This window comes from Girardinichthys multiradiatus, chromosome Y, assembly GCF_021462225.1.
Source record: "Girardinichthys multiradiatus isolate DD_20200921_A chromosome Y, DD_fGirMul_XY1, whole genome shotgun sequence".
NCBI classification, from domain to species: domain Eukaryota; kingdom Metazoa; phylum Chordata; class Actinopteri; order Cyprinodontiformes; family Goodeidae; genus Girardinichthys; species Girardinichthys multiradiatus.
In genome coordinates this window covers 25,105,443-25,118,097 of record NC_061818.1, presented here as the reverse complement: position 1 = coordinate 25,118,097, position 12,655 = coordinate 25,105,443, and the positions used below count along the sequence as shown (strand labels likewise).

The 12,655-nt window shown below is 39.6% G+C and overlaps 1 protein-coding gene across 1 annotated transcript in view; it reads left to right on the top strand.

Annotated features, from left to right (window-relative positions):
- The window catches only part of LOC124864151 (E3 ubiquitin-protein ligase rnf213-alpha-like), a 48,921-nt gene that overhangs the window by 6,819 nt on the left and 29,447 nt on the right, over positions 1-12,655 (top strand). Inside the window, 18 exon segments of the mRNA XM_047358821.1 lie at positions 736-910; positions 1,001-1,159; positions 1,274-1,372; positions 1,453-1,575; positions 1,825-2,008; positions 2,234-2,407; positions 2,504-2,656; positions 2,741-3,360; positions 5,421-5,580; positions 5,667-5,884; positions 5,984-6,121; positions 6,246-6,410; positions 7,155-8,178; positions 8,181-8,420; positions 8,508-8,557; positions 8,559-8,690; positions 8,795-8,950; positions 9,032-12,628. Of these exon segments, the coding sequence (XP_047214777.1) occupies positions 736-910; positions 1,001-1,159; positions 1,274-1,372; positions 1,453-1,575; positions 1,825-2,008; positions 2,234-2,407; positions 2,504-2,656; positions 2,741-3,360; positions 5,421-5,580; positions 5,667-5,884; positions 5,984-6,121; positions 6,246-6,410; positions 7,155-8,178; positions 8,181-8,420; positions 8,508-8,557; positions 8,559-8,690; positions 8,795-8,950; positions 9,032-12,628 (7,567 nt within the window).

Here is a 12,655-nt window from a genome sequence, read left to right as displayed (position 1 = left end):
CATTGCTTAGGGAACATCAAACATGAGCATTATTGCAATGGCCAATTCTCACCAAAATTAAAATAAGATTAATGAGCAAAATGTCCAGCTGGAATGTGAGTTCATAATGCCAAGATTCATACGGTGTCAGTTGAAGAAGAGAAACGTAGTATGAGATCTGGCTTTGGCGAGCCCAGTCTGCCTGTACATAACCACAGAGACCAATGACCTCTTGTAAAATAAGTTATAGTCATAAAATGTTTTATTTATTTATATGTTTTACATTTTCTGTTAGATGCAATGTCTGCTTTGCTTCTAACCAGCATTTAGAATACTGATGGGGATGCTTCAGTGCTCCTCTTTCTTTTTCCCTACTTCGGTTCCTCCAAAATACTTTATAGTAGTGAGCCAAGGAGTGGTTGCGGTTGAAAAAACAACCAAAACGAACAGTGAATGGAAGCAAATAAAAGTCTTACTTTTTTGCACATATAAAATTTTATTTATTTTGTTTAGACAAAAAAATGTGTCTCTGCAGCAGACAATGCAAGCAATAGTGAGTAAATATGGAGAGAGCAGTTATGGATTTAATTTAATGTAGCAATCCATGGATGTCAGTGGACAGACTATTTCCAATGTGTTTAAGGTTCTCTTGAAAGAAATGCTAACAAAATTATCTGGGGCTCATGTACATTAAAGCACCAATACATGTCTGAGTATCACCCAACTCTAATCATCTGTTAATTTTCTCTGATATAGCTGCTTCACACAAGCTTACAGGAAGGACTGTTTTGCAACAGCAATGAGATTGTTAGAAAAGGTCTGCAGAGGAGTCAAACCAGGATCATATATCCAAAACTTTCCTGAAATCCCTTTGGCAGCGATTAATCTTGTTGCATCAGTTTTAGACTTCCTTCTGTCTAACAAGCAACAGGTAAGAAACATATTTCATTTCTGGAAAGTTGTAGTTTCCCTATTTACATTTATTTGCACATATTAAAAGTTGTAAATAATTCATATTTAGGAGACTCAAGATGGAGATGGAGAACAGCAAAATGCAAAAGATTTGGTAACCTCTCAGGGGATGAGAATAATGAGAAACTGGATGAATCAGTCATTCAAACAAAGTTTGCTAAGTATGGGATTTTCAACCTATTACAACGCTAAAAAAGAGGAACTGGAGGTGGGTGTTTTTTTTAAAAAATCTTCTTAGTTAAATGCTTAATATTGACAGAAGTATACTACATGTTTAAGACTGAAAATTACCAGAAATGTGACTTTAATTCTTTCATTTCAGACATGGAACAACATTATCTCCATTGACTTTAAAGATAAAGAATGCACGAACAAATGGAGGCAAACATTTATAATGGACTTTGAGGGCAAGTTCAAACAGGTAGGTGATACATTGGAGACTTGGGAGATAATTTTTGATTAGAAATAACTGTTATTTAATTTATTTGTGCACGTTTTTAGGAATCTGCTCTCAATCAAATTGAATTCTACTGCACAAACATAGAGGAACTTAGTGCTTCCTATCCACATGTTGCTGCCAGTGTTGAGAAGTGTGCTCTTGAAGCTGTTACATCTTTGTGCCAGGTACTTAAATTTTTAACATTGGTTCCATAGCTTTTGGCAGTCTTAGCTATTCTTAATAGCTAAGACTGCATAATATAAAATGTTTCTAATGGCAAAATGGATTGTATGTTTCTTAAATTTTTCTATGCACCTTGACAAGAAAGAAAAAAATAGACAAAAATAGATTTGCACAATTTACATGTGTACTGAATACTAAATATCCTTTAATTGTATTTATTAGCTGTAAAATTTTCTCTTTACTGTATACAGACCAGGTCTGAAGGGAAACTGTTTGAGAGGTTTAAAATAAACTGGAAGTTCGGGAATCTCATCTCTGCCATTATTCAAAAATCCTGGCCAAGGGATGGTCAAGGAGACTATCAGGAACAGGAAGAAGTGGTCCTTCAACACCTCCTCTCCTGGACAGCAGCCAAATACATTTTCCATCTATATGGTATATTTTCAGTCAAAGAAATAAGCCTTGAAACATTACTATCTAAGGGAAAGCATTACCTAATTTGGGAAGGTACACAAAACTGAATTACCCATGGCTTAAAAACTCTTTGACAAAGAACAAACCACAAATAGACTTGAGACCATTAACACGCGTGACGCACTGTGGTTCTTGCTGGTTGTTTTGAGATAAAAAGACAATAACTTTTAAATTGTGTGTGTGCAGGCGCAGACACAAAGCTGATTGAGAAGCTCTCTCAAGATGCCAGAGACCGATTGGCCATAGCCATATCAGCATTCACAGCCATAAGCAACCAGCTGATACAGGGAGACATTAGGATCAGCCTGCTCAACATCATTCTGAAGAGGAAAGACGCCTTCTTAGAACTGCTGAAGATTGGTATTCCTAGAAAACAAGATCAGAATTTAACATAAATGTTAACTGACATATCAGTGACCATATTGCTGAGATGTTTGTATGTTGTGCTTTGAACAGACTGCCTGACTGAGAAGGAACAACACAAGGATCTTTCAAAAATGAGGAGGCTTTTACAATACAGAGAAGATGAAGTTAAAGCTGTGTACCATGAAAAGGAGCTTGTGGATGTTATATTAACAATGAGTCACAAACTTGAGGAATATATGACAGGTATAAAGCTCATGTAAAGACGTTTAGTTAACTTTGAATTGTTGCTGCAAAGTTAATAGTCGATTATTTAATTTCTTTGATTAGTGGAAGTTTCTGATCTGGAGGAAAAAACACAAGTCAACATTGAGACGATGTCCCTGGACCATTTCATGGAAGTTCATTACTTTGACCAGCTGGCAACCACATTGTCTGGTATTGTTACCTTCTTCAGCCTGGAGGAAGAAATCAGAGAAATGGCAGAATTCCTGTACACATTTAATGAAAGTATTGTCTTTCGAGGGTGTTGGGAAAAATTTGCTATACAGATGGCCAAGGACGGAATGGAAGATGACAATACTGTAGAGCATCAAATAGTGGACATCGGGGCAACACCAGAAATGATATACGATGAGATTTACTTGCCTTGTATTAATGAATACAAAGATATCTATTCTTGTTTAAAAAATGGAAGCATAAGACTTGAAGAAGTCAACCAGCTTTTCAAAGCCTACAAGGACAAATACGATGATCTCACTCAGGAACTTAACATTATGTGTGAACTTGAAAAATCTACAAACAAGCAGTGGATCCACAACAGGGTTGAACAGGTTCAGCAATATCACGAGCTTCATCTCGCTGTGGCCTCTGTTCAAGTTATCATAAAGGTCAAAGACACACTTGGTCTGCAAGGGGACTTCAGAGTTTTGGAAACACTGACGAATGCGGTAAGTAGCCATGTTTGAGAATGAGCACAATAATGCATGGAAATACAGTGTAGCAGTTAAAGAACTACAGGTCCTTCTCAAAAAATTAGCATATTGTGATAAAGTTCATTATTTTCTATAATGTAATGATGAAAATTTAACATTCATATATTTTAGATTCGTTGCACACTAACTGAAATATTTCAGGTCTTTTATTGTCTTAATACGGATGATTTTGGCATACAGTTCATGAAAACCCAAAATTCCTATCTCACAAAATTAGCATATTTCATCCGACCAATAAAAGAAAAGTGTTTTTAATACAAACAACGTCAACCTTCAAATAATCATGTACAGTTATGCACTCAATACTTGGTCGGGAATCCTTTTGCAGAAATGACTGCTTCAATGCGGCGTGGCATGGAGGCAATCAGCCTGTGGCACTGCTGAGGTCTTATGGAGGCCCAGGATGCTTCGATAGCGGCCTTTAGCTCATCCAGAGTGTTGGGTCTTGAGTCTCTCAACGTTCTCTTCACAATATCCCACAGATTCTCTATGGGTTTCAGGTCAGGAGAGTTGGCAAGCCAATTGAGCACAGTGATACCATGGTCAGTAAACCATTTACCAGTGGTTTTGGCACTGTGAGCAGGTGCCAGGTCGTGCTGAAAAATGAAATCTTCATCTCCATAAAGCTTTTCAGCAGATGGAAGCATGAAGTGCTCCAAAATCTCCTGATAGCTAGCTGCATTGACCCTGCCCTTGATAAAACACAGTGGACCAACACCAGCAGCTGACACGGCACCCCAGACCATCACTGACTGTGGGTACTTGACACTGGACTTCTGGCATTTTGGCATTTCCTTCTCCCCAGTCTTCCTTCAGACTCTGGCACCTTGATTTCCGAATGACATGCAGAATTTGCTTTCATCCGAAAAAAGTACTTTGGACCACTGAGCAACAGTCCAGTGCTGCTTCTCTGTAGCCCAGGTCTGGGGAATGCGGCACCTGTAGCCCATTTCCTGCACACGCCTGTGCACGGTGGCTCTGGATGTTTCTACTCCAGACTCAGTCCACTGCTTCCGCAGGTCCCCCAAGGTCTGGAATCGGCCCTTCTCCACAATCTTCCTCAGGGTCCGGTCACCTCTTCTCGTTGTGCAGCGTTTTCTGCCACACTTTTTCCTTCCCACAGACTTCCCACTGAGGTGCCTTGATACAGCACTCTGGGAACAGCCTATTCATTCAGAAATTTCTTTCTGTGTCTTACCCTCTTGCTTGAGGGTGTCAATAGTGGCCTTCTGGACAGCAGTCAGGTCGGCAGTCTTACCCATGATTGGGGTTTTGAGTGATGAACCAGGCTGGGAGTTTTAAAGGCCTCAGGAATCTTTTGCAGGTGTTTAGAGTTAACTCGTTGATTCAGATGATTAGGTTCATAGCTCGTTTAGAGACCCTTTTAATGATATGCTAATTAGGTGAGATAGGAATTTTGGGTTTTCATGAGCTGTATGCCACAATCATCCGTATTAAGACAATAAAAGACCTGAAATATTTCAGTTAGTGTGCAATGAATCTAAAATATATGAATGTTAAATTTTCATCATGACATTATGGAAAATAATGAACTTTATCACAATATGCTAATTTTTTGAGAAGGACCTGTAGATTAAACTATATTAATATATGTGAATAATCAGTATCCTTAACTATTTCATAATTTAATGTAAAGCTATTGAGAGTCAGTTTGAAACATTTACTTGATGAACGACTGTTACCACATTTTACAAAAACGAGATTCTAGTAGGGATGTCTGTGGGAAGAAAGCAGAGAGGAATTCAGAGTTTCCAAACAAATATGATGCTTCAATTTCACCAGCACCAGAAGACTTTGGGAAATAGCCTTATTGTGCTATCCAGGCAAAAATAAATATGTAACTATTAGTTTTTTATACCACATTTTTGTTTACATTCAAATGTAAACAATTTATCATCGTAGATAAAGTATTATGAACGCTACAACAAAGACTCAATAGCCTCATTAGTTTAAATTGGATGTACACTTTCACTTAATGCCCTTTTCCTTCTCAGATTCATGCAGACTTTCAGAGAGAGCCACTAAATAGGATTGACAATGACTTGATGCAGGCAAAGATGGTGCTGGTTGACATTACAGAGCCCCGCAGATTGTGTTTAGATGAGCTGGGACTTAGACAACACTTTGTGAGATGGGTGAAGGATGCCCTTGAGGGTGTGTATAGTTATTTTTTTCATAAAACAAATTTATTTAAGTAGTATTTTGCAAAGTAAAAAATTGTACTTACATGTTATTTGTAGATATCAATGAGTTGAAGGTGTTTGTCGACTTGGCTTCCATCTCTGCTGGAGAGAATGATATGGATGTGGATCGTGTAGCTTGCTTCCATGATGCAGTCCTTGGTTATTCTTCTGTGCTGTATGAGCTTAAACCAGACTCTGGTTTTCGTGCTTTCAAAGAAGTGCTCAAAAGGGTCTGGAGAGCTTTGGAGAATGACAACAATTTGCCAAAAAAACTGGTGAGATAAACATCTCTAATGAAGACTAATTCCAAGCATTTTGTTTATATTAGGGAATAGGATATTTTGTGATAAAAATATATTTTTCTAATCTTTCAGCGTGACAGCGCACGTCATCTTGAGTGGTTAAAAACTGTGAAGGACAGCCACGGGTCAGTAGAGCTATCCTCTCTCTCTTTAGCCACAGCCATCAACAACAAAGGAATCTACCTAATTAATGCACAAGGTGTAAAAAAGGTAAAATCAGTTCAATAAAAGATTGCTCTGTCTCTCTTCATGCATTAAAGAGGTCATCTCTAAGAACATAGTTTCTACAAAATCATGAATACAAGCTTATTTCTCTGTTTTTGGTTTGATCCAGTTGAGTCTTGAAACTGCCCTGAAGCTGCAGATCCCTGAGGAGCACGATGAAGGTCGACATATGCGCTGCTACTCTCTTGAAGACCTAAGGGAGCTGCAAAACAAACTCATGCTTATGTTTGGAAAAGGGGATCAAGGACAGAATGAAGTTGAACATTTTGTAGAGGTAAAATTAAATAATTTAATCTGTAAAGAGCATACAGACGATTTTCTATATGCATTATGTTTTATATTGATTCGACTTATGGCAAAAAGTAACAAATTAGAAATGTCTCAAGATTATCTGCATATTCAGATTAGGTACATTTGGTTTACTGTGATTACTCTTAATATGTAAAAACATTCATGGTCCACTGTGGAGAATTGCACTATCAAGACATTGGCTGTATTTGAATCTCTTGCTGACAGTATCTGCTAATGTGCACAAATTGTTGCTAAACCCGTCATGTGTTCTGTGTTGTTTGGAAAAAAAAAAAAAACATGCTTTAAGGACAACTGGAATACCAAGAGATCTGCAGAGATTTGCCACCAACGTTTAATGTCTTTGAAATTATATAATGAGAAAAGACACTTCAATCTCTAGTGTTATAACACTGCAGTACAAGAACATAGTGTATCTATAAAGTTCAAGGAACCTAAAAAGCAGAGGTAAACAGAAAAGAATGAGTTAAGATTTATGTGAAAGGATGGGCACACACCTGTTTAAACAAAACTGGAGTTTATGGATTATGGTGGTCACTTTATTAAAGTGTCTTTAAAGTCAGTACATTAAGAGCTAGTGCAATGTCTTATATCTTGAGTAAAATTAACTATTCATTCAATCAGTGACTTTAGAGAAAATCATAAATATTTTTGCATACTGATTCTTGAAAGGTTTTCTTCCTTGTGAATTACTTTTTCCATGTTACAGGTTTTTGCCAGTGTTCAAAGACTAACAGAAGCCTTCATTGCTCTATACACTGCTGGAAATCCTCTGTTCAGACACTGGGAAGTGCAAATTAATTGCTCCTCACGTGGCTTTGAATCTTGCATTTTGATGGATTTTAATTTGGACAGTGCACCCAATGTCATTGTGGAGAGCAGCACAGATGAGCAGCTTCCTGAACTCTGTAGAAAAATGGAGAAATGTCTGGAATACTGGATGAACTTTGTACACAAACGGAGATCCCAACATTACTTCTTAAATTACTACACGGCCGAGCAGATTGTCTACCTATGTAGCAAGCTGACGCAGCAAAATGTAAATAATGTCGAGGACCAAGTTCTTATGATGCTCTCCTTCATCAAGCCAAATTGCACATCTAAAGATCTGAGGCAAGTTTGTCACGAGCTCCAATATCAAATCATTACAAAATCTGAAGATCAAAACGAGGACATTGAGTTTCAGACTTTTGTTGTAGTGTCAAGAAGTGACCTGGAAGAGTTCTCAAGTGAATTGGATCTTTTGCCAAGTCTTGTGGAAAAGGCAAAGGGTCTTCAGGCATTTGATCACATATGGAATGCTTACATGAAAGACATGAAAAATTTTCTCCCCAACATTCTTGATATAAAAAGTCTTGGCCGACTGTTAGAAATACTGGCGAACAAAGATGACGAGGATGAAGATGACAGTGAAGAAGACATTTCTGATGACAACATTAGGAATATCATAAACAGGCAGCTGCCTAGAGGTTTGGTCACTGGAAAGCCAAATCTCGTTGTTTGTCCGCATGATGATGCCTTGACATCTTGCATCTCAGTTTACATGAGCAGCAAAGATGAAGCTCTACCCACCTATGATGAAGTCCTACTGTGCAATCCCTCAACTCCATATGAACAAGTGGAGCTATTCCTCAGGCGCTGCCTTGGCACTGGGTACAGGGGACAGAAGATATACTCTCTAGTATATGGAGATCTCCTGAGTTATGATGTTAGCTCTAAAGTTGAGAACTTTTTCCATCTGAGAGCAGGAAAGACTACAGCCTTGTCATCATTTGTAGCTCAGAGAGAGAACATGCATACCTTCCATCTGCCTTCAGCCAGTACAGGTTGCACATGATTCCCCAAGAGCCATTAGCGGGGATCCAGCAGTACCTCCACAAACACTACACTGCCCCAGCAGAACAGTGCAGCGCTGCAGCAGCATTCAAAGACAGACTCTGTGTTGGTGTTGTCTCGTCTCAGAGGGCTGGTGTTGGTAGGTATATGAAATATTTCACCTTGATCACTTACAGCATAGGAAATATAATTGTTTATAGCTCTGTATGTATTTTTTAAATTGCAGGTAAATCTCTGTACATCAGGAGGCTGTATGAAAAACTTGAGCACTCAAATAAAAAAGCAGTCAATGTTGAAATGCATTTGCTTGATTGAACCTAAAGTTGATGAGACTATCATCCTTCAGTCTTTGCTCGACACTCCTAAAAGAAAAGAGCTCATTATCTTCCATTTTGATGTCACATCATCGGTAAATATTAATTTATTTATGATTATAAGTCATTTAAGAAATTATTCTGGCATATTGTATTTTATTTTCTGTTGAACATGGGGTCTTTTTTTGATTCTGAAAAGGTCCATAAAGGTCTCCAAGAATTCCTCTTCAAATTGTTGGTTCTGCGTTATTTGATGGACTCTGAGGGGAAAATGTGGAGGTGCAATGACAAACAGCTGTATGTGATAGAGATTTTAGAGCCCACTGTCAAGTCAACAAGAAATGCTACTCGGGAGGTAAGAGTTTTTAGCATTTCATATTGATCACCCTTTGTTTATCTTTGTCTACCTCACCTCTCTCTACCTTTTTCTTAATAGGCACAAACAGCAAATGGCACATTTTTGGACGTGTTTCCTAATATTTTCTGTTGACCACCCAAAGAGGTCCTCATGCTAGAGATGAAAAAGCAGGAGGATCCTAACATTGTGAGCAGTGATGACCCACTGATGGATGATAAAGAGTTCAGGAGTGAGGCCTTTCAGCGGCCTTATCAGTACCTGACACGGTTCTATAACCACATCGATCTAGATGTGTTTACATATCAGGGTGTTGAGGGGTCACATGTACAATGTCTTCAGATGCTTCTCATGTACTGTGGTATAATGGACCCATCCTGGGCTGAACTTAGAAATTTCACTTGGTTTCTTAACCTGCAACTGAGAGACTGTGAGACATCAGTTTTTTGTGATGCCACTTTCACTGGGGACACACTCAGTGGATTTAAAACCTTTGTGGTGGACTTCATGATTCTGATGGCCAAGGACTTTGTCACTCCATCACTAAGCATCTCTGACCAGAGTCCTGGCAAGTCACAAGTTGATCTGGCTGGTGTCCGAGATGAAGATCTGGCTCCTTTTCTCATCAGAAAAAGATGGAAAACTGAACCACATCCATACATTTTCTTTAATGATGATCATGTTTCCATGACCTTTATTGGTTTTCATCTTCAACCCAATGATCAGAACTATGTTGATGCCATTGAGCCCACATCTGGAAGGGTCATCAGACAGAACGTCATGACCAGAGCATTGTATGAAGGCCTACAGCTTCAAAGAGTTCCTTTCAACATTGACTTTGATACCCTTCCAAGATGGGAGAAAATAGAGCGAATCTGCAATGTGCTTGGTATCCAGTGGCCTCTTGACCCTGATGAGACATATGAACTCACAACAGACAACATATTAAAGATGCTAGCAATCCACATGCGGTTCAGATGTGGCATACCTGTCATCATAATGGGAGAGACAGGGTGTGGCAAAACCAGGCTGATAAAATTCCTTTGTGAATTGCGAAGAAGTGGAGTGGCAACTGAAAACATGAAACTGGTCAAGGTGCACGGAGGGACAACTTCAGAGATGATCTATGCTAAAGTCAAAGAAGCAGAAGACATTGCTTATATCAACAAGCAAGACTTTGGGTTTGACTCTGTGCTTTTCTTTGATGAGGCCAATACTACAGAGGCTATCAGCAGTATCAAGGAGGTCCTCTGTGACAAGACCGTGAAGGGAGAATGTTTAACACCCAACTTAGGGTTGCAGATCATTGCTGCATGCAATCCCTACAGAAAGCACACAGATGACATGATTCAAAGGTTGGAATCTGCTGGCCTTAGAGAAGAAGAGACTGTTGAAAAACTGGGGTCTATACCTCTATGCCAGCTAGTGTATAGAGTTCAAGCATTGCCCCCAAGCATGATACCTCTGGTATGGGACTTTGGACAGTTAAATGATCACACAGAAAAAATATACATCCAGCAGATTGTGCAAAGAGTCACTACAACCAAAACAATTGATCAAACTTACATCCAATGCATCACGGATGTTCTTTCAGCCTCACAGAAATACATGAGGACCAGAAAGGATGAATGCAGCTTTGTCAGTTTGAGAGATGTGGAGCGCTGCATGCAAGCTTTTGTTTGGTTCCATGACCACCATGAAATGTTATTTTCAGAGCTTCAGAAATTCGAGAGTAGTCAAAACAAAGAAGGAAATGAAGGACACCAAAGAGAGCCTGAGGATCGAGATCCTGTTCTCTGGTCACTTATCATGGCCATAGGAGTGTGCTATCATGCCTGCCTTGAAAATAAGGACAAATACAGACAGAAAATCAGCAAGCGACTACCACCATCATATAAACCAGTGAGATTAATGCACGACATCTCACTCATGCAAGATTTACTTTTGAGTGGTGTGCCAATGGGAGATACTATTGCAAGAAACAGTGCCCTCAAAGAGAACGTCTTCATGATGGTTCTCTGCATTGAGCTAAGAATCCCCCTCTTTTTAGTTGGAAAACCTGGAAGCTCAAAGTCCCTTTCTAAAACTCTAGTAGCAGATGCCATGCAGGGCCAAGCTGCTCATTCTGACCTTTATAAGATGCTCAAACAGATCCATTTGGTATCTTTCCAGTGTAGCCCTCACTCAACTCCAGAAGGCATCATCAACACATTCAAGCAATGTGGGCGGTTTCAGGAAGGGAAAAACCTGGATGAGTACATTTCAGTTGTGGTTCTTGATGAAATTGGGTTGGCAAAGGACTCTCCAAAGATGCTGCTAAAAACTCTTCACCCATTGCTGGAAGAGGGTTGCATTGATGATGAACCACTACCACACAAAAAGGTTGGATTCATTGGTATTTCCAACTGGGCACTAGACCCTGCAAAGATGAATAGAGGCATTTTTGTCTCACGTGGTGACCCTGATGAGAAAGAACTCATTGAGAGTGCTAAAGGCATATGCTCATCTGATGTAATGGTTTTAGAGAGAGTTAGGGATTTATTTAAACCATTTGCAAGATCCTACTTGAACATTTGTTGGAAACAAGGGAAAGGATTCTTTGGCCTACGTGACTATTACAGCTTGATAAAGATGATCTTTGCTGTGGCCAAAACCTCTCAACGAAAGCCCACAGCAGAGGAGATTGTTAAGGCTGTGTTGAGAAATTTCAGTGGCAGGGATGATGTAGATGCAGTTGTTGTCTTTACCGAAAGACTTCAAATTGCTCCAAATCTGGAGAACATCAACACCATTGAGTTTGTGAAAGAAAACATTCAAGCTGTGGGACAAGAGGAAGAGTGTCGGTACCTCCTTGTGCTAACAAAAAACTATGCAGCCCTACAGATCCTACAGGAAACATTCTTTTCAGAAAGTGGTCAACCAGAAATAATCTTTGGATCTAGCTTTCCAAAAGACCAAGAGTACACCCAAATCTGTCGCAACATCAACAGAGTGAAGATATGCATGGAGACAGGTCAAACAGTTGTGCTTCTAAACTTGCAAAACCTCTATGAAAGTCTCTATGATGCCCTCAATCAGTACTATGTATGCTTGGGAGGACAGAAATATGTCGATCTTGGATTAGGAACCCATCGTGTTAAGTGCAGAGTGCACAAAGACTTCCGCCTAATTGTCATTGAGGAAAGAGAAGTGGTCTACAAACAATTCCCGATACCTCTCATCAACAGACTGGAGAAACACTACCTTGACATCCACACTGTCCTTAAGGCTGAGCAAAAAAACATGGTGGAAAAACTGGAGACATGGGTGCAGCTTTTTGTTTCTCTTATTGGTCAGCATACTGGAGCAGCTGAGACTTACAAGTACACCCCCCCCGATGTTTTCATTGGCTACCACTCCGATACCTGTGCTTCTGTGATTCTTCAAGTGATGGAGGAGCAGAAGGACAATTTGGAAACTTCAGATTCTGAGAGGGGACTGCTTGAAGAGGTGAAACTCATACTACTCAAATGTGCTACACCAGACTCTGTGGTGCGATTGGACTGCACAGGCCTGCCAAAAGTGGAAAGTCAGCATATGGCCAAAGTGTACTTTGAGGAGCAGAGCAACAGCTGTTTAGCTGACTACATCCATGCTCACACAAGACAGGAGACAAGTAGCAGCACATTCTTCACAGAGGTAATGCTTACTGGCCTTTTATCTTCA